General features: G+C 30.0%; 1 protein-coding gene across 1 annotated transcript; it reads right to left on the bottom strand.

Moving 5' to 3' along the window:
• Positions 1–9719: 9719 nt before the first annotated feature.
• Positions 9720–13621, bottom strand: LOC137814099 (receptor protein kinase-like protein ZAR1). Its single transcript, XM_068616671.2, has 2 exons — positions 11923–13621; positions 9720–10551 (listed from the first exon to the last, which is right to left on the bottom strand). The coding sequence occupies exons 1-2, from the start codon at positions 13220–13222 to the stop codon at positions 9890–9892; spliced, it is 1962 nt and encodes a 653-aa protein (XP_068472772.1). The 5' UTR covers positions 13223–13621; the 3' UTR covers positions 9720–9889.
• Positions 13622–15512: the final 1891 nt, after the last annotated feature.

The raw sequence follows: 15512 nt of genomic DNA, 5'->3' as shown, positions 1-15512 counted from the left end.
ATAACAACCCTTGAAAACATTACTAAACCTATCACTCACCACTACTTGTTCAATCTTGACTTATATTAAAATACTAAAGAAGAAGGGTACATGAACCAATACTCCAGCGCCAATGGTTTACACTTTAACTGCAAAAATGAAAAATCCATGGAACCAAAATAAAAAAGACATGCTAATTAATAAGAAAACATGGTCCTTAAAAGTCCTAATCATAACCTCAATTTTGTTGTTTGAGAACAAAAATGGTGAGTTTGGAAATATGAGAATATAGTATGCAGTTTTATTTATGGAAAGACGGCGCGTGTGAGCGTAAGCTGAAAGGAAGGAGAAGAAAAAACGACGTGGCAACGCTGCTTGTCACGGTTCACAAGACAAAATCCATCTTATATCTCTCACCACGTCACTCTAACCCATATATATAGATACACCTTTTAATAAGTGTTTTTCTTTATGTAAATAATTTTCTTACAATTTTATTTTTAATATTATAATAATTTTTTTTCTTCTAAAAACTGTTTTTATTATTGTGAAAAATGTAGACATCTATGCACGACAGCCCGTGTATTTCTAAGGGTATTTATTTTTAAAAGAGCTTCCATTTTTTTCTTTTATCTTTTAGTTGGTATTTTACGGGTATTTAAGGTAGAAAAAAAATGAGCATTTAAATAGATTTTAAGCGACATGAGAAATGAAAAAAAATGAGAATTATTAAGAAGATGTACGAGTTTTTGTTTTGTATTAATGAGATGAAAATGATTTTTAATGAATGATATTGATTAAGATGTATGATACTTACGGTTTTATATTTTCATTTCAAAGTGCTATATCACGACACTGCTGTGGATTAATTACAAAAAAATAATAGTTTAATATTTCAATTCTTTTTTTTTTTTCATTTATTGTCTTACCAAAGAATGTTTTCATGCATTTTAAAATTTTTGGTAGGTAAGAGTTGTGAGTTTTAAAGGCTTGGTCCACATTTTGTTTTAAATTTCTTTTTCATTTTTCTCCCTTCAATCACATATTTTCTCTTTAAGAATTGGACTTGATTTTTATTTCTTTTCCAAATCGTATCATATTACATAGTAAGTTATGTATGCTAAAGCGTTTGTACTCTATTAGAATTCAATTTGGTATCAGTCTAAAATTTACTTTAATATTTTTAATTTCTTAGTTTATGAACGTTTGACTTTTTTTGGTTAAAGGGATTGAGAAAAATAATTCTCTCCCCCAGTTTATCTTTTGCCTAAATTTTGAAATTGCTTGAAATTGTTTCTCTAAGTCTCTAGTATTTCTTATGTCATTAACTATTTTTTACTTATTGTTTAAATAATAAGTGACTCTCTAAGTTAGGTAGATTTAAGTTATAATTGATTTTTTAATCTATATTTGTTAGTATTTGATATTGAAATTGTATTTGCATGTTAGGTGGAGTTGTATTATATGAATAAAAATACATAATATAGAAGTAGTTTAAGATACATCTTTAGGATGATGTATTAATTAATTTGTTATTGTAGGTATTAAATACATATTCCTATGATTTAATATAGATCTGAATGTTTTACGGGTATTTGAAGTGTATATTAAGATAACAGGTGGTTAATTGTTGAGGGAGACTTTTTTTTTTCACATTATGATATTTGTAGATGTATGAAATTAGGATACATGGAACTTATTTTTATAATTGATTATGTGATTCATTTGTCAATCTAAAGCATAACACTGAATAAGATATTAATTTTTACTAAAATATATTCAATATAAGTCTTTTGAAAAGCATGTATGTTATTCTCAATTTTTTTGTTCATTTGTGTTTAGGTTTATTGTATACATGTACAGTATGAAAATGGTTCAAAAAGAGTTAGTTTGATAAATGATGTATACTTTGAAATACATTAAAATATAATTGTGGTATTGAAATAAAATGGTGCATTGATTCTTATTTCTAATGGTGACTTGCCCTTTTTTATGTATTGTATGAAATTTCAGGGTTTAGGGTTTGATACATGAAAGAAGATGGAGTTAAATATTTATGAGCTAAATTGAAAGGTCATACTTTTTTCTATAACACTAAAAATGGAAACTTATCAAAATTTCATGTATGAAAAACATATTTTATCTTAAAATGTTATACATAATTATATATTTATTTAAATTTAAGACTAGCAACGAAATTATTTGTATAAGTTAATATGTGGATATTAATTAACTTTTAAAAGTTTATTGTAGATTCAAGAGAATACTATAACAATCACAATCACATTATTATTACTAAAAAAACACTTACTAATATATATGTACTTACGTGTCAACACATGGTCAATCATATGTATCAAATATGTTAATAAATCATAAATAAACAAATCATATGAAACACATATTTCCTGCCTCCCAAATACATCATGTAATTAAATAAAATATTTTCAAAGTTAAATGACTTTTCAACAACAATATTAAGTTAAAATATGTGAAACTAATACTTATAATATTTTCATTATAATTGAATTGTCTTATAATTTTGTTCTCAACTAGAATTCACATACAATGACATTATACTAAAGAGGTCAATATAATCTTGGATTTTTATTTGTAATTTTTTTGTGTGTTTTTAATTAACTGGGTTGAACTATTATCGACATGGGATATTGAAAATTACCATATAAAATGGATTATTCATGTTTTTATAGTGGAAGATAACAATGCTTATAGAGTGAATTAAAGGCAACACTAGTGAAAGTTAACTACTAGTAAAAATAATATTAGTGAGAGTTAATTGCTAATGAATATTAAAAATTACTTAGTGAGAAATAATTATAAACTTAGTGGGATTATTATGGTTTGTTGGAGTGACACATAAAATTAACATACAAAAGAGTAAAATTAGCATGCAAAGGAAATTGAAATTAAAATTTATTTTTGTGGAAGGTTTATGGAGTTGAGTTACAAGAACCTAAATATGAATCTTATCATCAACCTCATGACTTTTTACTCACTTTCTCTTCCTTTTAAGTGTGACATCAATATCATTTTCCAAATTAAATATCAAAATGATCTTGTCTCGTTTTCATATCATATGATTGGGTATTTCATTTCACACTCATATAGTTCCAAGTAATTTTGAACCGTATAAAATAGATAATAGGAACTCTTATCGACTTTTCAACATTTGATATATTCATTGAGATGATGTATTACTAAAAGCCTATATATCCCATCCATACTTTGTGTAACTCAATACTTACATAATTCTCATGTTGCAAAGTAGTATTACTACAAAAAAAAAATCATTAAATAGAAATTAGTTTTAGAGACCAAAATAATTTATTACTATTTGACTAAATTAGAGACCATTTTATAAATTAAAAAAATTATTAGAATCTAAAGTCGTTTCTTTTATTAATAAAAATTTATAAAATAGTTTCTAAATTGGTATCTAACCATTAGTTACAAAAGTTTTAGTTACTTACTACTTTGTATTTTAAATTAGTCTCTATTAGTCTTTTGAAACTAATTTAGAATATAAAATATTAGTAGTTAAAACCTTGGTAGCTAATTTAGATACCAATTTAGAAATCATTTTATAATTTTTTATTAATAATAGAAACCATTTTAGATATAACTAATTTTTTAACATCTAAAATAATATTTAATTTAATCAATATAGCGATTAATTATTTTTTGTCACTAATTTTAGTTACTATATAATAATTTTGTTGTAGTATATTACTTCCAAGTAACTACCTCTTACATACATCATATAAAATATTACCATCTCTCTTCAAATTCCAAACATGTTATTATCATATACCAAAGAGTTTTGATAACCAACACACTTATTTAAGTAAAATAAAACATTTTAAATACAAAATACAACATTGAATACATTGTAGAAGACTTAAAACTTTAAACTAAGTTAACCAAATAAAACGTTCCGTGTATAGTAGGATAATGACACACTTGATTGACATTATTTAATTTAAAATTAATGCTCTTGAGTGGTCATTTCATTCAAATGCTCTTGTGTGAGACATTTGTTCTAAAGCAAGAAGTTGCAAATATGAAACACTACTTTCAATTCCACATATTACTTAAGCTAGATACCCGACCATAAATTATGCCATAAAACCAGTTTCAAATCACATTATTATATTGAATCACATACATAACCAACAAAAAAACTGCTACTAAAATCAATTTTAAGATCCCTTTTTTTTTATCCTAACAACGAGTTAAAATATATTCCTAATTACCTTCACAACACATGAATCCATGTTAAATCACTACAGGAAAATTAACTATTAATTGATATAAAAAATTTATAGATAATACAAGAAATTCATTGGTGAAACAAAGTTACTTACAAATTTCCTACGAAATAAAATCTATTGATAAATTATGCGTAGGTAATTTATATCCACAAATTTATCCGTATGTAAAGTTCGTAGATAATTACATATAGATTTAACCGTAGGTAACTATTGCATTTGTTAGTGCCAAAGCTACCCATATAATGAGGGGAACCACAACAAATCAAGTGAAAACGTTACACTCAACAACAATTCATAATATTTGTTATGATTACATTAATTGTAAATTTGGTTAATGTCTAAGAAACTTTTATTTTTTGGATCATGATAAAAAATAAATATCATGATCTAAGTTTTATATTTTGTTGACCCCTCTTCTATGATTTCTCAATAGAAAAAACTTGATAGAAAATACAACAGTTAAAATTTTTCTTCATAATTTAAGAGTACCACGAACATTTCATCTTCTAATGTGATCAAGACAACTCTATCTAACCAATTAAGCATACATGGCTCTACCAACTAAAGAAATTCTTTGACTGTTATAATCTTAAGTTATACGAATTTGATAAATTTCAATCATATCAACTACACATTCCCGGTCATAATTCAAGAATCATATTATTATTAAAAAGTTATAGAATTCAATCCAAGTGCTATTAGAAAGTTATGTAAATTAACATTATAATATGACTAATGTGAAATAGATTTTAGGTCTTGAGTCTTGCATGTGATTTAGTAGCATATTGGTTAATTTGAAAAGTTATACATATATGTATACATATATATGTATATATATATATGTATATATATATATATATGTGTATATATATATATATGTATATATATATATATGTATATGTATATATATTATGAAATATGATAAAAACAAAATTTGATGGAGATTGGAAAACATCAAGAGAATAGGATTTTGTCTTTGCATGTTGTCTAAGTGTTGGCCATAAAAAATGAGTGTGACAAGAAAAGAATAAGAAATAGATTGAGGAAAAGTGATTGAAGAAAATATTTCATTAGAAACTATCATAGATCAAAATGTCTCAGTAATTATCTTTATTATAACTTAATTAAATGTATGAGAGAGTGGAAATAATATATTATAAAATCCTTATGATATGGATTTTTGTTCATTATTATAAACTTTGATTTTACAATTACATATGCTCATAATGTAATTTTTAAAATTATATTTTTTTTCATCATGCATTATTAACCAAATATTATAATTATACAGTTTAAAATGAAGTAGTTTCTTTTAACTATTATATCTCCTTTATACTTTAAGAAAATTAAAATTTGTAAGATTAGGGAATAACTTTTTAATCACCTCTAAAAAACAATCCATACTCGTCAAATACTTCAAATATAGACTCAAATTCATAAAAATATATCTTTCCTTATCAAACTCCAAACATATATGAATGAAAATATAAAAAAAAAAATCGAAATTAAAGAGTGGAGGATGATAACTTTGTCGCAAAGAAGAAGAAAGTGTAGTTTTTAACTTGAAAGGGAAGAATGAAACAAAGCAGAAGAAAAATAAAAGAAAGAATGGATGATTTGTTTTATATTCATCTATCTACAACTCATGCTTACAAACTTCACCTTCCATTCCATTTCTTCTTTAAGAAAACCCAAAGAAAAAAAGTTTGTTTACTATTTTTTTTCTCCCATAATTACTATTCTCATCCCTTCCCACTTAAACACACTTACCCTTTCAAAAAAAAAATATATAAACTGATTAAAAAATATAATTTATATATTTAATAGAATGCGATTTTGAAGATATTTTGCTTACAGTGCAAGAGAAAAGAGAAAGAAGAATTTTTCTAGCTTCGTTCCCTTTTCTTTTATTGGGCAACACTAAAGCAGAACATTACATAACGCATAAATCCAATTCCATCTCTATCTGTCTCATCATGGATGAATATTGGCAATCATGTGTGTGTGGAGTCAATTATGGAACAAATTCTCAGGGTACCAAAAATCGTATACAACCCAAAAGAGCAAAAAATAAATTCATTGATTCCCAAATAAAATCCCAAAGAATTTGAATAGGTTGAAGAAAGACAAGTTTGGAAAGAATCCAATCCCTACTTTATAGCTTTACACTAATCATTATTATTTGGTTTTTACTTGGATTAGATTTTATAATTAAGAAGCCGCCAAAGTCACAAGAAGGGCATGAAAAAATGTGTATTAATTGATTAGAAGGATAAAGGGAAGCATTATTTTTGGCTTTCACATTCTTTATTGTTCTTGTGATGTTTTTGGCAATAACTTGAGTTTTAGTGGTGGAAGCTAGAAATGGTGGTGGTGGTGTCTCTTTCTACCGTGGTACCTCGTGTGATGATAAAGATAAAGAGGGAAAAAGAAAGCAGAAAAGGCCAAGAAAAGAAGAAAAGGTTGAGAGGTACATAACAGGGGCACGCATTCAATTCAAATCTCTCCAAAATTAAAGTTATGTTAAAAAGTACTCTCTCTATCTGTGGAGTGAAACAAACACACGTGACCACTCAATACATTTTTCTTTTCTTAACTTTACTTATTTATTCTTTTTTTTACACTTTTTTTATTCAAAATTAGGTAACTTCTCTTTTTTAAAATGGATTTTATTGCCACAAAACCCTACTCACCAACCTACGCCTTATCTAAATAAATATTAGATGGACCTCTCCCAAATAACTTGTTATTTTAATTTATATCAATCAAGCTTTTAACAGCTACTAAATTTTATTCATGTAATTATTTTTCTTCTTTTATCTCTCTATTACACCACCGACTGCTTCTATATATAATACTTTCTTTTTCATCTCTATTTATTTACAATACAAATTTATTTAAGAATAATATATTTTAAAAAACGCAGTGCGTTGGAATGACAGGCCCAAAACTTTACTAGTCAGACTGTCCATAATTATTTGAGAGATTTCTTTTTTCACCCTATAATTTACTTCTGCACTCTCATATATGAAAATTTTCATTTTATCCTTATAAAAATATTATTCTTTTCACTGTGTAATTTGAAAGTATTTTTTGAATGGAAAAAAGTTTTCAGATTGCATACTTTAAAATTAAGAAATAACTTTGAGATAGTGGAATGCATAAGTAAAAAATAACTTTTACTTATACAATTTGAATATTTTTTTACTTGTTAATTATCTAATTCAAAAGTTTCTTTTTACTCTCAGTGCAATCTAAAAGTTATTTTTTCATTAAAAAAACTTCAGATTATACTCTTCAAAAGCTTTTTTTACTTTTAGATTACGTAATTCTAAAGCCATTTTGCATGAAAAAAATTTCAAATTACATAATTCAAAAATAATTTTTTCATAAGAAAAACTTCTGTGTAATTCAAAAATTTCTTCCAAATTTCACAATCTATAAGTTTTTTATAAAAAAAATACTTATAGATTGCACAATCCAAAAAAAAAATATATAAAAAATGAATTAGAAATTTCACAATCTAAAAACATAAAACTTTTTTATGCAAAAATTAAATTTTGGCGGCAAAAGAGGACAATTTAATCACCATATCACTATAAAACTATGGAAGTGCAGAAAGAAATAACCATGTATTTATATTACACTTACTGATAGGCCCATAAAGAAAAAGATCACCATCAATTCATGGGCATGTTATATCTCTGTTTAATTAATTTAGTCTTCAACCCAATATTTGGAGTAATTCTACCTGTTTAAAAAAGAAGTCAAGGATAAACTTTCCGGCCATTACATGGTATCAAAAGTTAACAAAATTAATCTAAGAAGTCTTTTTGAATTTTACATTAAAAAATTAAAAAAAACATTTAAAAATAATAATTTAACTATTTTTTAAAGTACAGGAATATAGGGAAAAAACCATGAAGGTGTATAAAGAAATCACTAAGGACCCTTTTCAAACATATATTTTTGGTAAAAAAATGCTTACACATCCTAAAATAGAACTCCGATCAAAAGGAAAAGAAAAAGGTAGACAATGACAAAACTTATTTTGAAGCTTAAATAAAATCATATGCTTTATAGATTGATTTACCTGCCTTTTACTTTGACTAAAAGAAAACATTTAATAGTACTTTAAGTTTGATTTGACGTTTCCAAAGTTCATAAATTACAATAAAATGTCATGCACATAATATGTTTTGGCGTACATAAACTAATATTTTAAAATAATACTAAGGTTATCTTTTACTCGAGTGGAGTACATGAGTGTAGCATAGTGTAGAAGAGAAAATATCACTTACTTTTAATATTTTCTGATTAAATAAAAGAGAAAAAACACATTAGTGCATGTCCAAACGATGCATTATTTGAGGTAAAATTTACCAAAAATACAAAATTTGCAATATTGATCCCTAATTTTTTTTATGCAATTCTAATATTTTTATTTTAATTACTCGTAATTTTATTCAATTTTTCAGTTTTAAAAATATAAAAAATCATTGTCTAATTATATTTTGTAATAAGTTTCTATAGTTACCATTTTCAATCACGTAAAAAGTTCACAGGTAGGTAGATATTCCCATATATGTCACATCCAAATAAAAAAAAAGTTATAAATAATTAATAACTAAGAGATTAAAAGTATGTAAAACAGAACTTGGAAATCAAAATTACATGCAATTAAAATTATGGGGAAAAAATTAAGAAACATAAGTTACGGATTTTATAAAACATAGACATCAAAACTACATTTGAGGCTACATTTTGTTATGATCTGGTGCCCAATTTGAAAGCTATTGAAAAGTGGAAATAAAGAATGAAAGACATTGCATTAAGAATGTGTCCCAATTTATAAAACTTGTGAGCATATATCCTAGAAATAACTTTTCAGCTTCAAGCCATGCCATGATACAAGTTTAAGCTTTTTCCCATTGTGTGGTGGTGAGAAATATTTGGTGAGTTTGGTGGGGTGCATCCTCAACTTGATGTCTTCAACCAACTATTCATTAATCACCTTTCCTTCTTTACTCTGTTTCTCATATACCAACTATTCAAGATAAGACCAGTTGTTGTGAACTAGATTATTGAAAGGCTAATCATTGGCTCTAAACCATTGGGCAATGCAATGATTTGAACATTTTTCAAATTCTTTTGTGAATGAAACTAATTTCAAATTAAACACATACCTGTGAGAGTTTTTTTTTTTGTATGTGATAATGTTAACTAAATCACCTATATTTACTTTCTTAATCAATACTTTGTTTATTAAAATAGTTGAATGTTTTGCAGGAGACAACATTACACTCAACATAATTCTTCCTTTTCTTGTATATTATTTGAATTTCAGAGCTCTAAAATTACCAAGGTTTACTTTGTGCATGGTGTTCAAATGCCAGGAGCTGTAGGATTTTGTATTTCGAAGTAAAGAAGGAAAATGTCTAAAACATGTATCAAAATGGGCTGTTTCATGATTTCCCTTGAAAACGAAAGGAACATTTTCTATTGAGACATGGAAGAAAGAGAATACATCTACTTGGCTTTTGAGTTACAAAACCAACCTCTCTAAACACATCAAAGAAAGAAAAAGAAAAGATTCTAGCACAAGAAGCAGCCCAGAACTATACATAGTTTTCTTGTTTTTCACTGTATTTGATGTTATCAAGGCTCTCAGACACGGTTTTCATTCTTGGTCGCAACTCTGGATCGAGTTCAGTGCAGTTCAGAGCAATATAGAATGCAGCAATGACTTGCTTTTTAGCATAAACTTCAGGGATGAGTGCTTGGTCAATGATATCAGACAGTGGCTGCTCCTCCTTGAATGCTTTCCTAACAAAACTCTCCAGCACCTTGTCATCATTTTCTGCTCCAAAATCTGGCATCCTACCCGTCAAAAGTTCCAAAAGGACAATGCCAAATGAATACACATCACATTTCTGAGTGAACTTGCCACCAGCCATGCGCACCTCAGGTGCCAGGTAGTGGTAAAAGGAAGTTGCAACCTTTGAACTCATTGCAGTGGTTATAGAGGATTGGTTCAAGCTGTTCCGTTTTGGAGCCATTGTAGTAGACTTTGGCGGGCCCAAACCAAGCCGAGAAAGTCCAAAACCTGACACGTATGCATGGAGCTCATCGTCTAGTAAGATTTTTGCTGACTTAATGTTGCCGTGGATATATTTGCGACCACTGAACTCGTGTATATACATCAAGCCCTTGGCTGCTTCTTGAGCAATTTTTAACCGTGCTGTCCATGATAATGGTGGCAATGAATTGGAAGGCCCACCTGCAACCATAGAGCACCAAATACAAAGAAGAAAATGATTGAAAGAAGCCCTAAGAAGCAGAAAGTGGAAACTGAAAGTGAACTCACAAACGCCAGTATGAGATCAAAAAAAGGGAAGCAAAGCATCAATAATCATGTGAGATTACGAATGTTATGTCGCAAACAATGCCAATGATCTTACCTAGATCACACTGCAAATGCTATAGTGAGTCAAAATAAATCCATTCTTTAACATCAAATTTGATGGATATGGAGTTCATGGTTATAATGTTCAACACATATTATAGGTAAACAAAACTCTTTTTACTTTGAGGACCACCACACTACATGCAAGGAAGTAACCAATCCTGGGGATGCAGCCTAGAATCGCTAGAAGACAATGATCACCAGTAGCGCACTTAATCTACAGTGGCAAATCACTGAGTATGAAAAGCACTGCATTGGGACCGTGGTCCATGGGATTTTCAATCACCCAAATGGCGTCATGGGAAAATATAAAGCATAATTACTTTTTTGCAGCTATCACTATTGGCACAAACTATGACCGTGAAGATATCATGGAAGAATTTAATTGAATGTCCACAAGAAATCCTAGAACAACACTAAGCTGATACAGTACATCAACTAAGAAATTGTAGGAAGAGAAAACCAGCAACACTTTTTCCAATTTACTCTTTTATTATTGATTCAAATTTAGTTTAGGCAGTAAAATGGGGAAAGGGACCCGCCTTAGACAATGGGCCATGCAAAAATTATAACCACCGATGGAAAGTGTGTCGCCAGCATCACTCATAGCTATGATAACAAGCATTCATTAGCATAAAGCTATAGCTCATCACAGACAAAATACACAAAGAAGGGATTTTGGTTCTCAAGAGCAGAGACACAATTCACAAAGGACGCGATGACCATGGCCCCCAAAATATGTAGTGGAAATACGGAACAACACTTAAAGGTAGAAAAAGAGAAAACACATGTGAAAGTAAAAAGTAGGAACAGGTGAGTGTTTCATCCACCAGCTCCTGCATATGTCCCACTACAACCATCATGATGCTAATCATGATCAAAAAATTGACATTCGGAAAGGAGGAAAAAATTAGAATTTAAACTCATCATCACACAGTGGCCATCGTCAATTCAGAGTCGCATTCTCAAAATAAGCTGCATGTTATGATGTTAAGCATTTGCCTTGTGCAACTACAATGCAGCAAATTTAAGCAGACATAGCGGTTCCATTTTAAGAACAACAAGAAACGCCATAAAATTTCACGTGAGTTCCACAACAAAGCATCGAATAACGTCATATATGATAATTAATCGCAGAATTAAACCACCCCAAATGAATTTGAAAAAGAAAGACAGAATTGTTACCGTGCAAAGCAGTGTGCAAGCTTCCATTGCGAATGAAATCGGTGATGAGCAGCTTCTCATCATGCGCATAATAATAAGCTCTCAACGGAACAACATTGGGGTGACGAACCCTTGCTATGGCCTCCACTTCAGACTCAAACTCCTTAAATCGCCACGTGGCATCACCCTCACTGAGTCGCCGTACAGCCACCGCATTCGCCGCCAAGGAAGACCCTCTTCCGACCCCGACAACCTTGTACACAATGCCACTCCTACTCTTCCCAACAACATACGCAGACGCCCTAAGCAAATCCTCCAACTCTAACTCAAACCCTTCATCCACCACAACAAATTTACCATCTTGACCCTCTCCCGCATCCACCTCGCTCTCCAACTTCTGCCCCCCCAATTTCGCCTCCTCGCCGCTTCCCCACCGTCGCCGGAAAACCCACAGCGAGAGAGAAACCGCTCCAACCGCGACGGAAAGCCCAGAGATGACAAGAACCGCGACGGAGCCACCACCGTGCGGTTTCAGTCTCTGGTCTGAGCCTTCGGGGTGAAGCGCATTGGGGTTCTGAGGGAATCCCTCTTCAGGGTTGGCGAAAATCCCAGGCTTTTGCGCTTCGGGACACGCAGTTTGCAAGGGGAAGCCACAGAGTCCAGGGTTGCCAGAAAACGCGGTGGGACCCTGATTTAGCAGGGACCCCACCTGGGGGATTTTTCCGGTGAGGTTGTTGTTGCGGAGGTCGAGGCTCACAGCCACAGGCAGGTTAGAAAGGGTGGCCGGAATCCCGCCGGAAAAGAGGTTGAAAGAAAGATTGAGAGTTCCGGTGAGAGAAGTGAGATCGGAGAGGGTAGAAGGGAGGGAACCGTTGAGATAGTTGGAGGAGAGGTCCAAATGGCGAAGGAGCTTTAGGGAGAGAAAGTGTGAGGGAAGGGAACCACAGAGCGAGTTGTGAGAGAGGTCAAGGACAATGAGGGTGGTGGCGTTGAAGAGAGAGGGAGGAATGGCGTTGGAGAACTTGTTGTGTGGAAGACTCAGTCTTTTGAGGGAGGTGAGAAATCCCAGTTCGGAGGGAATGTAACCGCTGAGGTTCTTGTCAGGGAGAGAGAGTTGGGTAACTCTGTCGCCGGCGCAGGAGACGCCGGGCCAGTGGCATGCAGTGGCGTCGTTTTCCGACCAGGAGCTGAGAACGGCGGTGGGGTCGGAGTCGACGGCCGCTTTGAGGGCGAGGAGGGAGAGGCCGTCTGAGTTGAGAGAGGTAGTTGGAGGAAGGACGAAGAAGAGAAGGAGTGATATAAGAAGATGATGCATTGGCATTGTTGTTGGTTAGTGAAAGAGCATTACTTGTTTAGTAGAGAAGAAGAAGAAGAAGAAGAAGAAGAAGGTGAAGAAGAATGAGAATGATAATGGTGAAGTTTTTGAAATTGGTTTACTTCTCGAGGTGGAGTTTGAATTTCTCTGACCGTCCTTGCTTCTACTTTAAATACTACTACTGTATACGTCCTACTATTGTTAAATACTTGAATAAATACTTGCGAAAGTGAAAATTTTGTGGCACCATTATGTTCCAAGTGGGTTCATTCAACTTTAGTCAATCTTGGTTCACAGTTCAGAACAAGATAACTGACTTCCATCCAAAAAAAACCATGCCACATTTGTTCTGTAAGATACTTACAATGTGGTCTGTTTACAATTGTGTTTGAAATGAAACTGAGTAGGTGCTACTGTGTTTGAACTTTCCTTCAAAACAACCTCAAATTTTGAAATGAATTACAAATATTTGCTTGTAATTTGGCATATTGTTTGGCATATTGTTTGGCCTTTTGTGATATGAGAAAAATAAGTGATGATGAGTTATGCGTTTGTAGTTTAGTGTATTTTTTTTATCTGGTGTCAGAAAATAGTTTCGTATAAACAAGGACACCACGCCTGTGACCCTTCTTTCACTTTTTGCAGTTGTGCTGCTACCTGCATAGATCCCGCAAATCATTCAAACTGCTATACTACGCGATTAACATTTTTTTAACTTTCTCTCTGTCCTTCAAGTCAATTTAATTAACCTAAAATCAAAATCTGCTTCCTCACACTGCTATAACCAACCGCGTGTCTAAGTAGAAATTATTATTATTTTGATTATTCTCTCACTTTTGTTACCAGATTGATTTAATAAGTCCATTTTTAAAATAATTAAATGAAATTGACTAAATTTCATCATTTAATTAATAACAATAGCTTAAATTAAGTTTTATTTTTTTTATTAAATTTAACAATTTTTAATTGAATCTTTATTTAAGAAAATTATTTTATTAAATATCTAAATTTTTTAATTGAATACAAATTATTTTATTTAGTCATTAACTATTGTGGCATGATTGATGTTTTGCATCATCGTCTTCACATAGAAATTAAAAACCCAACTTAATTTTAAATTACTTGTAAATTTGAGTATTTTTACTAAGTTTTTATTAAAAAGAAACTGTTTATTGAACATAACAAAATTTATATTTTTTAATTAAATTTTTTCATCAATTAAGTTTATTTTTTTAACATCACTAACTTAAACAATAAAAAAATAATGTTTTAAAATTCTAATTATATTTATAAAAATAACGTTGTTTCTTTCTATAAATTAAATACTCAAGTAAAAATAAAATATATCATGTGAAGACACAAAACAATCATATTTAGTAAACATATTGCAATTCTAGAATTTCATTTCTTTAAGTATTGAAATTGGTGATGTTATGATTGAGAATATAAGATAAAATGTTTATATCATCCTAATTATGATATCTAGTAAAAAATATAGATTTTTGACATTCAATATAAAAAAGTTTATTATCAGTCAAAAAATACTCAAATTAAAAAAATAAATCGTCTTTTAATTTTTTTTATGTGAAAATACATAAGAAATGAAGATGCAAAATAAGAATTATATGATCCAACTAATGACAAAATCAAATAGTAAGACTTAATTAAGAAAACATAAAAATTTTGTATACTCAATAAACCAAAATTAAAAAAAAAAAACTCAATTAAAAATATTTAAACTAATAAAGACTTAAAACTTATTTAAACATTACAATAATGTAATATATTTAGTTCATCCTTAATATATATATTCAAATCCATCGGAATACTCAATTCTCATTAACATAAGTTTTCTTTCCTTGCCATTTGAGAACAAGTATAATTTAAATAATTAATTATTGAATAATTTAATGTAATTTCAAGTATTTTACGCTGTTTTTTCAATTATAATTAATTTATTTATCAATAATGCAAATTGCAAGCATGAAATTTGAATTATAGTTAAAAAGAACACATTAAACTCTTGTAGGTATATGCAGCTAAGTTTTTGTCATTCATTACATGGGCCAAGCTGTGAATTAGGTGCTTAGTGGACCACATAAAATAATTGGTAATTGGTAGGCTAAAAAATATGGGTTTGAACACCACTAGACTGGCCCACTAATATTTTTTAAATTCAAGGATTTATTATTATTTTTATTTTTATTTTTTTTTTAAATTCAAGGATGTTTATAGTAGAAAAGAGATTTACCTGAGAATCATGATTTATTAAAAGATGACTGATTAATCATAAATA

Source organism: Phaseolus vulgaris, chromosome 1 (assembly GCF_051622355.1).
Source record: "Phaseolus vulgaris cultivar YP4 chromosome 1, ASM5162235v1, whole genome shotgun sequence".
In the NCBI taxonomy this organism is placed as follows: Eukaryota; Viridiplantae; Streptophyta; class Magnoliopsida; order Fabales; family Fabaceae; genus Phaseolus; species Phaseolus vulgaris.
Note: the sequence above shows the minus strand (reverse complement) of the source record. Positions and strands in the feature narration are given on the sequence as shown.